General features: G+C 42.4%; 1 protein-coding gene across 2 annotated transcripts; it reads left to right on the top strand.

The window, feature by feature from the left end:
* Positions 1–9027: 9027 nt before the first annotated feature.
* On the top strand, positions 9028–16015 carry fzd3a (frizzled class receptor 3a; the record flags this gene model as incomplete). Of its 2 annotated transcripts, none has more annotated exons than XM_080047421.1 (7): positions 9028–9224; positions 10308–10770; positions 10864–11163; positions 11381–11632; positions 14126–14274; positions 15077–15508; positions 15757–16015. In XM_080047421.1, exons 1-7 carry the CDS (start codon positions 9040–9042, stop codon positions 16013–16015), a joined length of 2040 nt encoding a protein of 679 aa, XP_079903547.1. In that variant the 5' UTR covers positions 9028–9039. The 2 variants fall into 2 exon arrangements, with proteins under 2 accessions (XP_079903547.1, XP_079903548.1); XM_080047422.1 differs by having other exon boundaries at positions 15251–15508.
* Between the last annotated feature and the right edge of the window lie 699 nt (positions 16016–16714).

A 16714-nucleotide genomic window follows, 5' to 3' on the forward strand; every position in this document is an offset into this window, starting at 1 on the left:
CGCATTCACATAAACTGTGTCATGTTACAGCTGCTGTTTAGAATAACCCAGATACTCCACCCATACTGTCTGAATAGATTGTAAAGTTAGTGTGTGTGTGTGTGTGTGTGTGTGTGTGTGTGTGTGTGTGTGTGTGTGTGTGTGTGTGTGTGTGTGTGTGTGTGTGTGTGTGTGTGTGTGTGTGTGTGTGTGTGTGTGTGTGTGTGTGTGTGTGTGAGAGAGAGAGTTTCAATAAAATCCTAAAAAAAGCTGACGGCTGCAAGTCTGTTAAAAATGCTATAGTCAACTAAAAAAGGACACAAGTTAACATTCTAATTGTGTTAGCTAGTGAAGATGTATCCCGCTTAAGCATGCAAACACTCACACAGACACAACATGGTCTGATAAATCCTACCCAGCGTGACCTAGGCTATAAAAGAGCCTCTTGTTTTATTTAATGTCCAACACCCTGTTTATTGGCAGTGGACTGAAAGAGGAGCACATCCAGAGAGCAAGTCGCTGCTTCACAAAAACCTTACTATAAGTGTGTGTGTGTGTGCGTGTGTGTGTGTGTGTGTGTGTGACATTACACATTGTGTGCGGGGTTTTTAAACATTTCTTAGCAGTGAATGACACGGCTGACGCGCTCAACCCATCCCTCCTCTCTCTCTCTCCTTCTCTCACCCCCCTCACCCGTCCCTTTTGTCCTCCCCCTCCCCCTATGCACAGCTCACCCGTTGCCCAGGAAACAGTCCCAATTGTGTTGTTAACAAAAGGCGCTGAGGCTTTCTTGCCTCCCGGGAGGTGGTCCCCTCCGCCCCGCACCCTGACCTCCTCCAACCCCGCTCTCCTCCTCCTCCTCCCTAGTGATGCATCACTCGTCACCATGGCGCTGAGCTTGGAAATTCTGAGAATTGGAATGGCAGCGTAGGGTAAAGGGGGGGTGGGGGGGAGCTCAAGGAGGGAGGGAGAGGGGGATGATGGGAAGAGAGGTATTTATAAAAGAGCAAATCAACACAGACCAGTTGGCCACTGTGGGCTTCTTTGTCAGCAATTCATCAGTCACAGCATCTTAGCAGCTGACTGGGAACCTTCATTAAAAAGGAATTACTCTAGCATTAGGTAGGTACATGCATACAGCCCCCCTCAGATGCACTTCATTGGACCAGGCCGTATTAATATTTAATTTCATGAAAATCTTGATCTGATTCAAAACATGCTTGTGGAGGTGAAACTAAGGTCAAAGTTGTTTTTATTATTTCTTCAAAGACCAGCAGGGGTTCCCCCTCCCAAAATGCAGAAATATGCAAAATCACATGTTAATTTAACAGTCGTCCCTTCACCGCATTGAACTTCACCACATTGGATTGCATAGTAAGACAGACATCAGTATTTAGTCCATACACTAAGCTTTGACCAGTGACTGATATGCCATTTAATCACAGAAGATTTTCATGTGTAAAGCGATGCAACCAGCAACCACCATGTTGATGCAATTAATGAATAACAAGCTGTGGGAAATGCCAGTGCCAAATTGCATCTTTACCACCAGATCATCAGTACGTCCTTTTCATAGAAGACATTTTGACGTCATAATAAGAATAGTACAAGTGTAAATAATACAATGAATGGTGCTGGTGTTGTACATGTAGACATAGCTTTGAGCAACACCTTCCATTTTTCGTCTAAAATGTCCGCTGTGAAAAAAGAACTATAAATATCTGCTTGAACAAATTATTGTTTGTTCTTTGAGATCAGGTCAATCATGTTACAAGACAAATTCTTGAACATTGAAGCAGAAAGCAGCGCTCTGTAAACTTATATGGTTATGTCCCTTTAGTTATAGTACTTAGTGCATCAGTCAGTAAGTAAGAACAAGTACATTCACGCTTGTCAGACCGATTGAGAAGCAGTTTTCACTACTGCAACACCTCAGGTCCCATGAGCTATGACAATTGGATTATACATTGTAGATGATATTGCTTTAAGCACTATTTGATATTAAGAATATATATATTTTTTTAATAAATATCCGGCCATTGTTTTTTCAAGAACATTGTTTTATTTATACATGAGCATTTGATGGAGCAACATTCTTACTGACATATCTGCCTGTGTGTGAGCCTGCTATTTCCGTAGTGGCACATTATTCCACATTTTTAGATCAAAAATCCCCTAAAAAACTCCCATGAATATGTAATGACTGTAGCATTTGAGAGGGTTTGAAGCTGAAATTACATTAGCATACCGCCCCCCAGGCCTGCAGAGCAGTGTATTACACGGCTGATTCCCCTAACACGCTCGGCTCTGGGGTGGAACCAACGCACCACGACAAACCCCTGGCCATTCATGAAACCAGCGGTCCACCAGCTGTTTCCAGTGTGGCCATTAACATCCAGTCCCCATGGAGAGTGCAGAGGCTCCGCGGGGCCAAAAAGATATTGGTCTTCTTTGGACTTGTTTTGGCTGCTGGGCTGACTGTGTGTGTAAAGCTGACCAGACATATGTCCCTTCCACCACCAGTTCAGTCATGCCCACACTGGCTCACATCATTTGATAAAGGTGCAGTCAGCAATTGTGGAGAATGCTTGCTGTCAAAAAAATTTTTTTTAGGAGATATTCACTGATTTTGACCAAAAATATTTTGACAACATGCATTCCCCAGCATCGCTGAGTCCAACTTTTAATTGTAATAAAATGGCTGGATAGGAGCGGAAGAGAGGGGTGGATGATGGAGTTTAAAAATAGAAAAATGAGAAGCACAATGAATAGGAAGCGAGAGGAATTCAAAGAGTTTTTCACGCTAGTAGATCTTGGCTCCTCGTAGCCTATATGTTTATTCAAGCGTTTCCTGTAGCATCTCAGTTTGTAGTGCAGTACATTGTGTTCCATTGAGCATGCCAGTGGCCTGCGGGAATCACAACGGACTGGAAGAGAAAAGATGCAAGCTCACTTTAGCTGCATTAGATCATGTTTGAGTGGTTAACCAACGCTGACAGGGCAACGCTGATGAAGTAATAGATGTCACAGGACCGCACACTGCCAACAGAACGCAAAGGGAGTCACAGGGCGGATCATCAGTACAGTAGCACCTAGTTCAGTGGGGTGACAGTCGGCATCTCCTGCTTTTCTTCATTTCAACAGAGAATGTATAACATCATTCTCTGTTTTTCTTTATATCTGTTTCTTTGAGCCTGTTGTGTTGACTGTAGCTGTAATATTAATAGATTCTTTAAACATTTAATTTAAAACTGAGAATAATGTCACTTGTGTATGGGCAGAGATTTGTGTCAGTAGAACTTGAATTCGAATTGATAGAACTTGAATTCGAATTGATCGACTTGAATAGGAATTGATCAACCTGCATTTGAATTATTGATACTTGAATTCGAATGTATACACTTGAATATGAATTATCCATTTGAATTTGAATTAATTGTACTTGAATCTGAATTTTATTTACTTGAATCTGAAACAGTTAATATTCCAAATGACTTTCAAATAAAAATTCAAAATTCAAGTTTTCAAATTCAAGTAGAAAAAAATTCAAGTAGAAAAAATTCAAGTAGAAAAAATTCAAGTAGAAAAAATTCAAGTAGAAAAAATTCAGATTCAAGTAAAAATGTGCACATCCGGTTTCTTTGAGGAAGAGCAATCGAGTGCAGATCTCTGATCCTAGGCTACAGCGTCTGGCCGGTGACCGTTATTTAACGTTCAGGAAATATAAAGTCATACATTAATTTGTTTAATCATCGTCTGTATTTTTGACCTCTTGTTTTATAATCGAAGTATCTTTTAGAACACTAATCACGTTTGAGAAATGAAACTGAAAGTAGTTATAATATCGCCAATATGCTATATCAATGAAAACAGACGGTCAAACAGCGTCCAAATGAGCTAAAATCCTAAATCCAATAAACAGTAACATGGCAAACTTATTTTTAGGCAAGCTCTAATTGATTATTTATTCATTTTTTCAAACGTTTACATGTTTAGAGGCGGAGGATTCCTCCCTCTGTCCGGCTTATCAGACAGCACTCAGCTGTCTGTCAGTTGAACTGGACAAGCAAACGTAAAATCATCAGGAAATGATAAAAACATCCCGATGGAGATTTCTATGCAGTGATTTTTTGATTTTACAGGGTCACGTTGTGGCAGTGACACTCTTTCATCAGTCGGAGCTGCAGCGTAAAGTGAAAACAAACTCAGAGTAGGCCTATAGTCATTAATAAACACTTAGGCTACAATAGATAAGAGATCACCACCGCCTGCACCCCCTCTCCGCCCCCCTACACTTTGCCCTGTGCTCCCGCGATTGCTCTGTAAACAGTCTCATAGCCTATGTCCTCTTTCCCATCTCCTGCTCCCTCACATCAACTTGACAGATCATAAATATACACTATAATATATATATACAGTTTATAGGCTATACTGTATAGGCTACAGTATAGGCCTATGCCCGTCGCATTTCTTCCCCGTGCCCAGGACAAGATTACGTTTGTGCCCCGCCTTCCCATGCGCACTTCGGTAGAGTCAGAGTGCTGAGAGGCGCGCACTAATGAGCATTAGGTTATCATTAAAAATCCAGGGTAATGGCACAAAGCAGTAGATAACTTCAACATAGTCACTATACGTTCGCTCCGTCGCTAAGCGCCCTACCACAGGAGAGAGAGAGAGAGAGAGAGAGAGAGAGAGAGAGAGAGAGAGAGAGAGAGAGAGAGAGAGAGAGAGAGAGAGAGACGCGCTGACAGGATGCAATGTTCACCTGCGCATCTGCTCCTCCAAGGTGTGTGCCGGTATCGTGCCAAGTTACCGCTGATAAGAATTGTGTCCCCGCCGGCCGGTGAGCGCGCATGCATCAAGTAAAGGGCCCATATATGTTCGCCTTTGACTATAGTATGACTATATATATAGGCCTACTCTGAGTTTGTTTTCACTTTACGCTGCAGCTCCGACTGATGAAAGAGTGTCACTGCCACAACGTGACCCTGTAAAATCAAAAAATCACTGCATAGAAATCTCCATCGGGATGTTTTTATCATTTCCTGATGATTTTACGTTTGCTTGTCCAGTTCAACTGACAGACAGCTGAGTGCTGTCTGATAAGCCGGACAGAGGGAGGAATCCTCCGCCTCTAAACATGTAAACGTTTGAAAAAATGAATAAATAATCAATTAGAGCTTGCCTAAAAATAAGTTTGCCATGTTACTGTTTATTGGATTTAGGATTTTAGCTCATTTGGACGCTGTTTGACCGTCTGTTTTCATTGATATAGCATATTGGCGATATTATAACTACTTTCAGTTTCATTACTCAAACGTGATTAGTGTTCTAAAAGATACTTCGATTATAAAACAAGAGGTCAAAAATACAGACGATGATTAAACAAATTAATGTATGACTTTATATTTCCTGAACGTTAAATAACGGTCACCGGCCAGACGCTGTAGCCTAGGATCAGAGATCTGCACTCGATTGCTCTTCCTCAAAGAAACCGGATGTGCACATTTTCACTTGAATCTGAATTTTTTCTACTTGAATTTTTTCTACTTGAATTTTTTCTACTTGAATTTTTTCTACTTGAATTTTTTTCTACTTGAATTTGAAAACTTGAATTTTGAATTTTTATTTGAAAGTCATTTGGAATATTAACTGTTTCAGATTCAAGTAAATAAAATTCAGATTCAAGTACAATTAATTCAAATTCAAATGGATAATTCATATTCAAGTGTATACATTCGAATTCAAGTATCAATAATTCAAATGCAGGTTGATCAATTCCTATTCAAGTCGATCAATTCGAATTCAAGTTCTATCAATTCGAATTCAAGTTCTACTGACACAAATCTCTGCCCATACTTGTGTGTATAATCATTTTATTTAGGCTTTCTATAGCTTTTTACAATTGTCGTGAATGTACATAAATACACAACTGTCCACACAGTTTGTGGTCTGTGACAGGCTTTTTGTAAGTGTTCAGGTGTTGTGGTCTTAGTTTTCCTTCTCTCTGCTCATACTAAATGGGATATATTTTTTGTATTTCATCTGTACAGGCAAAACTTCAAGAATGTTGTTGTGGTTTATGAACCATTGTTTTTACGTACGTTACTTGGTAAATTACTGATAAATTATGCTATAAATATTTTTATTTATTGCTTGACAGAAAAAGTTGGTCAGACAAACAAGACTTTGAATATGTAATCTTGGATTTTGGAAATTTGTGATGGACATATTTTCACTACATTCTGACATTTTATGAACCAAACAATTCATAAATAAATAAAGATAAAACTGGCATATCAATTTTATGAACCTAGTATGCTGTACAAGGATATTTGGCAAAACCTTGTCTCTTAAATATATATTTCTTTGAATATTTGAAGGATTGGTTTAAAAAAAATACAATAAAAAAAAAAAAAAATTGTTTGTTTATAATTTAAATTACTTTAAAATGTGACTTTTGGGAGGAATCTGACAGGCAGTCATGCTAACACCTTAATGTAACTATTGGAAAACCTTAAACAGCACAGTGTGATGGATGCCCTACATCTGCAGTAATAGATCCATTTCCAGGTGGATCTCTCACAGCCGTGGTGTTTATGCGTCGTAGATAAATTTGTCTGATTGTGTGCAACGAGAGCTTGTGTTATTGAGTCATCGTACAGTGGTGCTCAATGAAACGTGAAACGGCCATTTGTGCAGAAATTACGCGACGGACTGGTTGATTGATCTTGGTTATGACAGGCGTGTAAGTCATCTAAATTGTTCCTCTGCATATCCATATGAATACTGCTGAGTTAAGACTCAGGTTATGAATTCTGGGTGTAAACATTAATCCTTGTCATCATCCAACCATTCCTGATCCCAGAACCAGTCTGATAACTCTGTCTGTCTCATGATTTCCTTCTGTCCCCCTCAGCAGCTTAATGTTGTCTTGCTAGAAAACTGATATGAACAAAAGCTGCGTGGATGTGTCTGCTTTGTGCTTTGAGGGGCCAAGCCTAACACCCAGTATAATCCTTTTTACATAAAGACATTGCATGTGGGTGGCACAAAGAAAGACATGTATGCTGTTGTATACATATGGAGCAACACATCACAATAGTTTAAATCTCAATTCAGTTAAAGTGGCAAAAAATGAGGATCAGAGGAAATCCTTCATCACTGGTTCTTACAAATGATTTATTGCTACATTCTGAGCTATCAAATGTTCCTAGGATGGCAATATGCTGCAAACATTTTTCATTTCTAAGGCTTGTTACTCTGTATTATGTATTCAGATCAAAGGGAATGAATTGTGTCATATCTGGTTTTATTCAAAAATCCAATGGTAAGCCTAAACTACCCTTTATATAACAGCAGCGTCTTATTTTCATTTCATGTTATCATAAATTAAAAAAAGGCAATTTGAGATTTCTTGTTATGTTGACTAAATGTTGTATTTCCCATACTTACGTTTTGGTACACACTGATCTGTGTAAAGCCTTTTATGTTTAATACAACAATCAACGCTGACTATCAATGGAGCAGTTTTTTAATGTGTCAGAATGGACTCATTCATCCAACAATATACATATTTTAATTGTCCTGAAAAATATACAGAGGGCTAAATGTGGTCCTATTCGGCAGGTTTTGTATATTCCCAATCTCAAAACTTTCTTGGACAAAAGGCCAGTTACCAGTAGACAGTATGGATGTCCTTCCCTCTTACAATCACACAGAGACAAATTGCCCCCTGCCTGTCCCCTCCCCTCCCCCTCACTGTCCCTGTCTGTCATGCAGACCCTCTGTCTTTACATTTTGGGGGAGGGCTGCTGGTAGCATGTGTTTGACTGCATGGGTGTGGCTCCGGGCCTTTTATATTACAAACCAACACACAGAGCTATATGCAAATTCATGTAGAAAGCAGCATGTAACCCTGGGCTCTTGGACACCATATACATATACATATACATATACAGTATATGCTTTACCACTCGCTCATCCACCAACACACACTCACACCCATACAAACACTCTCCCCTCAGCATTTGCATATTAACAACATGCCCCACAGACGCCTCTTGGCTCAGTCTATATGAGTGAGACCATTATTGTGCTGGTACGTGGGTGTGTTAGCATGTAAATAATATACTTCCTTCCGTTGGTACTTTGGCGCATGTGTGTGAGTGTGTATGCACGTTACTGCAGTGTGTCAGTCAGTCACAGCGTGGTCCTCCTTGTAACACAAAGGCCCTGTCAGCAGCGGTAGCTGTGTGTGTGTGTGTGTGTGTGGTGGGGGTTGCCCAGCTTGTCGTCCTATCTGGAGGTTGCAAAGGAGAGGGAAGGAAGAGAGAGGAGACTGAGGAAGGGGGGAGCTTAAAATCCTTGGGGTGCAGGGGATTATTAGGAAAGAGGCCAGAGTTGGTTTTATGAAATCATCTCTAGAAACCATCAGAGACATGGCCCACTGATCTCTTTGTGCCTCTCTTGGGCCCACGTCGTGCACTTGGAGCAACACTTTGGCTTGGGACTGTGGTGTTATCTTCTTGAACTGTTTGGGTCTGAAATACGTTTTTATGTTGTGCTGGTGTGTATTAAAGTCACCTATTAAATGCACTTTTACATTGTTTTTCAACATTAATATGTTTCACCGTGTGTTTAGAGACCTGTGCTCAAAAACCCCAGTCAGATTTATTTCGCCTTATGATGCCCCTTCATTACCGCCCTAACTGAGCACTACCTTTACCTATGATAAGCAAATACCCCTGACTGTAACTGGCAGTTAGACTCAAACCGGTTGTTAGATTCAGGGCCAATTAGAGCAGGCTGGGCTTTTCGGAAGTCGGGGATTAAAAAACAGGCTCTAAATCAGAGCGTTTCAGACAGAGGCTGAAAAGAGGAGATTCAGCAATGGCACTGTGAGAATTAAAAGGATTTTTTGAACACTACCCCATGAAAACAGTTTCTAGTAGAAACCTAAAGTTCAATTGTGAACCTGAAAAGGATCATACAATATGACATCTTTAATAAATACTTTAAATTCTTTGTCTCTGTCTCTCCCTGCAGCCTTTCCATCCCATGGTGAACCTCCAGTGCTCTCCAGAGCTCAGGATGTTCCTGTGTGCGCTGTACACTCCGGTGTGCACCGAGTACGGCCGAATGACCCTGCCCTGCCGCCGCCTCTGTCTGCAGGCCAAGAGCGACTGCTACAAGCTAATGGACATGTTTGGTGTCAGCTGGCCGCAGGAGATGGACTGCAACAGGTTAGAACAACAGCAATAAGTCTTCCCCCCTGGCTTCATTTCAGCAGTAACAACCCTGACACATCAGTCATTTAAACAGATTCTCCTCTTATGAGAGGGGCAGACTATGAAGGAGTCTTTTATTTTCACAACCACAGAAATGAAGAGAAACAATACTGTGTTATTGAGAAGCTCTGAGAGATGACTGATAGACAATTGAATTTATTTTTTAACTTTGTTGTCCCAGGGGGTTAATTAGTTTTGTTGACAGATAATTGAATCAGTTAACCACGCATCAAATTAGAAACCGCAGCAGGAACACATGCATGGTCAACGGAGAACTGCAGTACTACAAACAACATTAGCATTCACACTCTGCCACATATAAAACCTTAAAGACAAAAAAAGATCCCCCTTTACTCAATTTGAAAAGAAACGGAACAAACACATGAGGACAAACCACAAAGGTTGTGCATTATAGAACATTGTATGAAAAAAGAAAGTCGAAAATAAATACATAAATAGAACAAAAAACCTTACTCGTAAAAATATTTTCATAATGGAGCATTGACAATTTGGGAGCAGTTTCTCAGGGTTCTCCACACACAGTACGGACAGTTAGCGGATAGCGAGGAGATATTCACTGATTTTGACTACAAATGTTCTCCAGAATTGGTGACTCCACCTTAATGCAACACTACTGGTTCTTGTCTGGCAGGCAACAGTTTAAAATCTTAGTTTTTCCCTCTCCTCATTCCAGTCAGCTCCTAATTATCTACTTACTGAAGGCAAAAATACCCAAAGGACACTAAGAATAGAGATGTTTTGAGCTGCTGGACACGCAGTAATAATGTTACTCTGGAGAAAGTGAATTGGGTTTTATTGGTTGGATTATCCGTCTCAAACAGTCTCTGCAGTTTGAATTTCTTCACCATTATTTCTTCTGATGACCTCTCATAACAGTGTTCTGAAAGGTAGACAGATGTGTCAATAATTTTTTTTTTTTAAATGTATCAAATGAATGTTGGCAGTGAGTGTATATAATCTGTTAAAGTCTTGACAGCTGTAATGACCCTGGTATCATGTTCCCTCTTGTCTTCCCAGGTTCCCAGACTGTGACGAGTCTTACCCCCGTCCTGTAGACCTGCTGTCCAGCTCTGACACCACAGACTCCCCGGTCTCTGTCCAGAGGGACTATGGCTTCTGGTGTCCCAGAGAGCTGAAGATGGACCCTGAGCTGGGCTACTCCTTCATGGGGGTGAGGGACTGCTCTCCCCCCTGTCCCAACATGTTCTTCACACGCGAGGAGCTGTCCTTTGCCCGCTACTTCATTGGAGTGGTGTCCATCGTCTGTCTGTCTGCCACCCTCTTCACCTTCCTCACCTTCCTCATCGACGTGTCGCGCTTCCGCTACCCAGAGCGGCCCATCATCTTCTACGCTGTGTGCTACATGATGGTGTCCCTGGTCTTCTTCCTGGGCTTCCTGATGGAGGACAAAGTGTCCTGTAACGCAGCCAGTCCTGGCAGGTTTAGGGCTTCAACGGTGACCCAAGGCTCCCATAATAAGGTAAGACAGTCTCTCCCTGGCTGTGTATTTCTATCATAGCTACATAGATGTAGTATTGATCCTCCACTTCTCCATTGTCTCTCTCTGTCCCAGGCCTGCACCCTCCTCTTCATGGTGCTGTATTTCTTCACCATGGCGGGCAGCGTGTGGTGGGTCATCCTGACCATCACCTGGTTCCTGGCTGCTGTTCCTAAGTGGGGCAGTGAAGCCATAGAGAAGAAGGCGCTGCTGTTCCACGCCTGTGCCTGGGGCATCCCCGGTGTGCTCACTGTCACCCTGCTGGCCATGAACAAGATCGAGGGAGACGGGATCAGTGGCGTCTGCTTTGTGGGCATGTACAACATGACGGCCCTGCGCTGGTTCATCCTGGCTCCACTCGGACTGGACGTAGTGGTGAGGGAGAGAAAGTGTTTTTACTGAAGCCTCACATGTCAGACATGTTACTGTATCTAACCATACAGGCTTGTTCCTTGATTAAGATTGTAATTTGTCGAATTCTTTTCAACAAATAAAGAAAGAGTAACGATCAGTGCTAACAGATAGGCGATCTGTTATGCTAGACTAGAGGACTATAAACCTAAGAGCCCGTCCCTCTCTCCTACCACTATAGGTTGGTGTTGCCCTGCTGCTGGCGGGCATAGCAGCACTGAACAGAGTCCGGATAGAGATTCCACTGGAGAAGGAGAACCAGGAGAAACTGGTGAAGTTCATGATCCGCATCGCTGTGTTCTCTGTCCTCTACCTGGTCCCTCTGCTGACTATCCTGGGCTGTTACCTCTATGAGAACAGCTACCGAGCTGTGTGGGAGACCACCTGGGTACAGGAGAAGTGCAGAGACTACCACATCCCCTGTCCATACCAGGTAACATACCTCACTCTGCTATGCTACAGGAGCTGTTATTTTTGGTTTCTTTGTTATTGGCTAATAATACTTCTGAATATATTTTGTCAGCTGCTGCTGTCAATTAGCACCTTATTTAAACCAGATGCACAGTGAAGGGATGAAGGACAAACAACTCTCCTTATTGACAGAAGGCAACTTGCTTCATAGGAAAATGTATTTGCATCACACACGCATTGATATTATGTTTAGAATCTAAATCTAACCCAATATGGTCATTACACATATTGCTTATTGCACATCTAAACATGATATTGGTGAATATGTAATTATTGCAAAATACAATTTTGGTGTTTCTTTATGCAAAGATCCAGAAAACCCCAGATAGGCAGCATTAGCTACAACATTAGAAGCCAGTATGTAGTAATTTACTGATGCATTTATTCATCGATGTTCATTTCAGTTTGCTCAGATGTTTGCACACATTAGGTATACAACTGGGGCTTTGGCAAGGAAGCTAGAAGGCAGAGCAGGAGGTAACAGCTGGGTGTAGGCTGATAACTGCCATGTGTGTTTGCATACACAGGACAGCTGTGAGATTGTGTGTCCTGAGTGTGGCTGGATCCTGTGTGCATAATAACACAGAATGTGTACACACACACACTCACTCTCAGATTTGTCTGAGACAATCTAGTGATAACACTGATGCTGCTTATCTTCAGTAGCTCAGGTGCTTCACAGAGCTGCAGTAGCCTCCAGCATCAGTACCCACAATGCATCTCATCGGATAGAGCTGTTAATAATTCAGACTCTCTCCCTCTCTATTCTCTTCCTCTCAACCAGGTTTTACCATTGTATGTTTAAAGTGGATTTAGTTTTTATAAAAGCAGAGAGTGTTGCATGTGTGCAGTGGTGCAGACTAATACACATACACAGTACTTATGTAGGTTGTAGAAAATATCTGAATGACATTGTTTTGCTGAGCTATTGCTGGGAGAAGAGATGCATGAGATGCATGAGCATTGAGTAAGCTCAGAGGGGCTTTTAATCTGTCACATAAACTCTGCATTGTGTAAGAGAGCAGTGCAGTAATCCTGTGTGATTGTGTGTGTGTTTGGGTTTATGCTTTAGAGGTAGGGGTCAGAGGGTCAAGTAAATAACGGATCTGTTGTTCTGTTATCATCTACTAGTAACCTTGAGAGAAATGCTTCTACGTTTAAAATCACACAAAGATTCAACTTTCCACCCTACCCCCACTATAGTCATGAAAGCACAAACATTTATTTTGCACTCACACAGAGACACACACACAAGCACAAACTATATTTATCTTAAAAGCCTTTCCTGAGGCTCTGAAGTCCATTCTGGTGAGCAGCCTCTGAGTGATGCTCGACCTTCCTCTTTACAGCTAACGCACACACACACACACACACACACACACACACACACACACACACACACACACACACACACACACACACACACACACACACACACACACACACACACACACACTTAAATTGGTGACTGACTCAGGCATCATGAGATTGTTCAAAGGAACAACATATAGTCTTACAACTCATTTCAGGGAACTACATGCAGCTGTTTGACCACTAAGTTGTCTATGGTAGCCATAAGCAGCAGAAGTTCTGCCCTACAGTCAGTAACAAGGATGTGGGCTGTAGCATTCAGCCGCTCATCTCTCTGCTATAATGAGTGTTGTTGTGGATGACTGAGCCTCGGGGCTCTCTGACCGGCCCACGCATAATGAGGCCATCATGACTACATCTGTGTGGAACTGCAAGAGTGCACATGTGTACATATGAGAGGCGGACAGAGAGATGTGGAGATAGTGTTTCTGTGCTTCACTGCCTGCCAGCTGTAGTGCTGTTTCCATGGCAGAGAGCTGCAGTGTATATGATCTCACTGTGAAGGGAAAAATATCTCTCATATTCTTCCCAATGCTGTAGAATGAGCTTTGAATGAATAAATATGATAGAATAAATAGATAAATGAAACCAAAAGAAAATCCACTTTCACCTCAAGCAAATGCATAGCAGAGAAGCAGGACTGTGGGCTATTAGCCATGTCAGAGATGAATGACAGTGTGTTGGCTGCTCTACTGTTTATGCCTCTAGCTAAGCTGTCAGTGAAGATGACACACACACACACACAGAGACAGGGAAGTGAATGAACAATGTCAGCAGGCTTGAAGCTTTATATTAGTCTATATATGCTGATGTTTACATACAGGACTCAGTGACTAGTACTTGACTGTGTAACGCCCTGTAGTGCAGCCTCCATGCTGTCGGGTGTTTGGCTGTTTTGTATTTCTCAGTCACACTGTTGTTGCTTATGTGCTGCAGGAAGAGAGGAAAAACAACAACACATCATATACGTGCACCTTTCTTTAACATGAAGATCTATGTAAAAAAAAAATTCTCTAAAATCGATTGGTGGGATATTTGTCTTGCTGTCTGACTCACACAGACCAATCTGTAACCTCCCTAACAGGTGGAGCGCACCAGCCGTCCTGACCTGGTGGTCTTCCTGGTCAAGTACCTGATGATGCTGATAGTGGGCATCCCCTCTGTGTTCTGGGTGGGCAGTAAGAAGACCTGCTTTGAGTGGGCCAGCTTCTTCCACGGAAAGAGACGCAAAGAGTACGTACTATCACACTGTTAGTCAAGCTATACACCCTAATGACACGGCTTTACACAAATACATTTTTACTATATGTACGAAGGCTTTTAAAGATAGTTTCTAGTTAAATATTTAGCAACATAGATTTTACCACAGTGCTAACTCAAGCAGAATGCAAAGCAATTCATCTATTTGTAATAATAGGTCAATTTAAAAAAAGAGAAGAGCATTTCTTAATTTCATAATGCAGATTTGCTCTGATAGTTTTATTTAGTTAATGGCAAAGAAATATGAAATTTTTTCAAAAACTCGTCTAAAGTATAAGATTCAAATACATTCAGCAGGGAACAAAGTGCTTATAAGCTGAGAACAAAAAAACTCCACAAGATACCTTTAAAAGCTCCAAACTAAAATGTATCACATTCTGAACAGAAGAGCACAGACTCTTCTTACCTTTGCCCCAATCTAAATCACCCAAATACACTTATTCTCAGCACTTTTCTTAGCGGAATGATCTCTATTTAACATATTGAAAGGACAAAAAGACACTCAAAGGGATATTCTAATAGTGTGTGCAAATGTATATAGCAGCTATCGAGCCAGACACTGTAGTGATGTTGCTATGAGGGGAGCTCAGGTGTCAGGTGGTGGAGGTGAGCTGTTAAAATCAACAGTAGTCAGGCATGAAGTGTGACTCATTCCATTGTAGGTAAAGAGATGTATTGTTGTTGTCTGTGTTGAGTTCAGCTGTAGGCCAGTGTGTGTGGCTCGGTGGTGAACACAGGCCCTTCTCTGCACTCACTCCCCTCCCTCCAAACTCAGAGCATTAACCCCCTCTCCCACCGCCTGCTCCACCCACTCCTCCATCCTCTGCTTCCAAACCCTCCGCCCCACCACCTTCCCCCTGTCTCTGTCCACACTGCTGCGTCTCTCCCTGCCTACACTTCCCTCTTCCACCTCCTCCACCTCCTCCTCTTCCCCCTCCCCGTGCTGCAGTCGGATGGTGAACGACAGTCGACAGGTCCTCCAGGAGCCGGACTTTGCCCAGCTGCTGCTGCGTGACCCCAACACTCCCATAGTGAGGAAGTCCAGAGGCACGTCCACCCAGGGGACGTCCACCCACGCCTCCTCCACACACCTGGCCATGCTGGACGAACCGCCCAGCGCCAGCACCAGCCGGGCCGGCTCAGTCCGCAGCGCGCGCTCCAAGATGAGCAGCTACCACGGCAGCCTGCACCGCTCCCGAGACGGCAGGTGGGTCTGGTGTCTTTAGCCACGTTTCCACTGAGTGGTACAGATCGGTTTGGTTTGGTACAGCACACATTTATTTGTGTTATCCACTGTCAAAAGTTAGAAAGGGTACCAAAATAAGCGAACCATGCCGCACCTATTTTTGTATCAAGCCATCCTGAGAGGGTGGAGCTACACACTGCAGTCTGTTAATTGGCTGACAGAATCATAATTTCTGTGTAAATAATAATTGCTGTGTTTCTTTGTCCCAGATACACAGCCTCCAGTTTCCGGGCCGTGGACGACCGGCTGCCCTACGGGAGCATGCCTCGCCTCAACGACCAATCACAGTCCAGATACTGCAGCACCAATCGCCTGGAGAGCCAATCGCGGCAGGGCTCCACCCAGCGACTGGATAGCCAATCACGTCACAGCAGCGTGAGAGACCTGAGCAGCACCACACAGGCTGTGCTCGGTGTCCCTGGTAACGGGATTCACAGGGTGCTGGAGGAGGACGGAGCTACAGCCTGAACAGGAAGACAGCTGTGATATGGACACTTCTGAGGAGGGGAAAAAGACCACTTATCTTTGTTTTACTACAAAGTTAAAGAATGTGTGAGGAAACACAGTGAGTAGCAAACACTGGAGTTAGAATAAGGCTAAATCTGGCCAAATTTAAAGGACAGAGTGGATCGATGCCTTAAAATGTCCTCAGTCTCAGCTTTATTCAACCCATAGCTGATCCCAAAAACTGAAGCTCAAAAAAGGTTTTGTTCAGTTTACAAAACTACAATGGATTTTACAGGCGTCATGGAAAATGATGACAAGTCTTCACTGTTGGACCTACGTTACTGACACTGACAGACTGCACTGGAGTTTTTTTTACTTGTACTGTACGTGTTTGTATAAAGGACTAAACAAGATCCGATGGACGTTTACATCACAAGCCTTCTTTTCTAGTCAGGAGGGTGCAACTAGGGTACTTTTTTAAAAGGTTTATCAGCCACATTTGAACTGTTTTGCACCTCTTTCCAGCTACTGATGATGACCCCATTATTTCTCTGAGGTTAAAAATTCTGGTAACTTGCCTGTGAAAATCCCTATTTATAACGACACATTTGTTTTTTACATAATTTGAAACTCCACTTGAAAGGTAACAAACCTCCTCTGGCAAATGCTTTACAGGACCTGTGAACTTTATAAAAGTCTTGTCTCATTTAACCTCACCTT

Source organism: Ammodytes marinus (genome assembly GCF_949987685.1).
Source record: "Ammodytes marinus genome assembly, chromosome: 19".
Taxonomy (NCBI): Eukaryota; Metazoa; Chordata; class Actinopteri; order Uranoscopiformes; family Ammodytidae; genus Ammodytes; species Ammodytes marinus.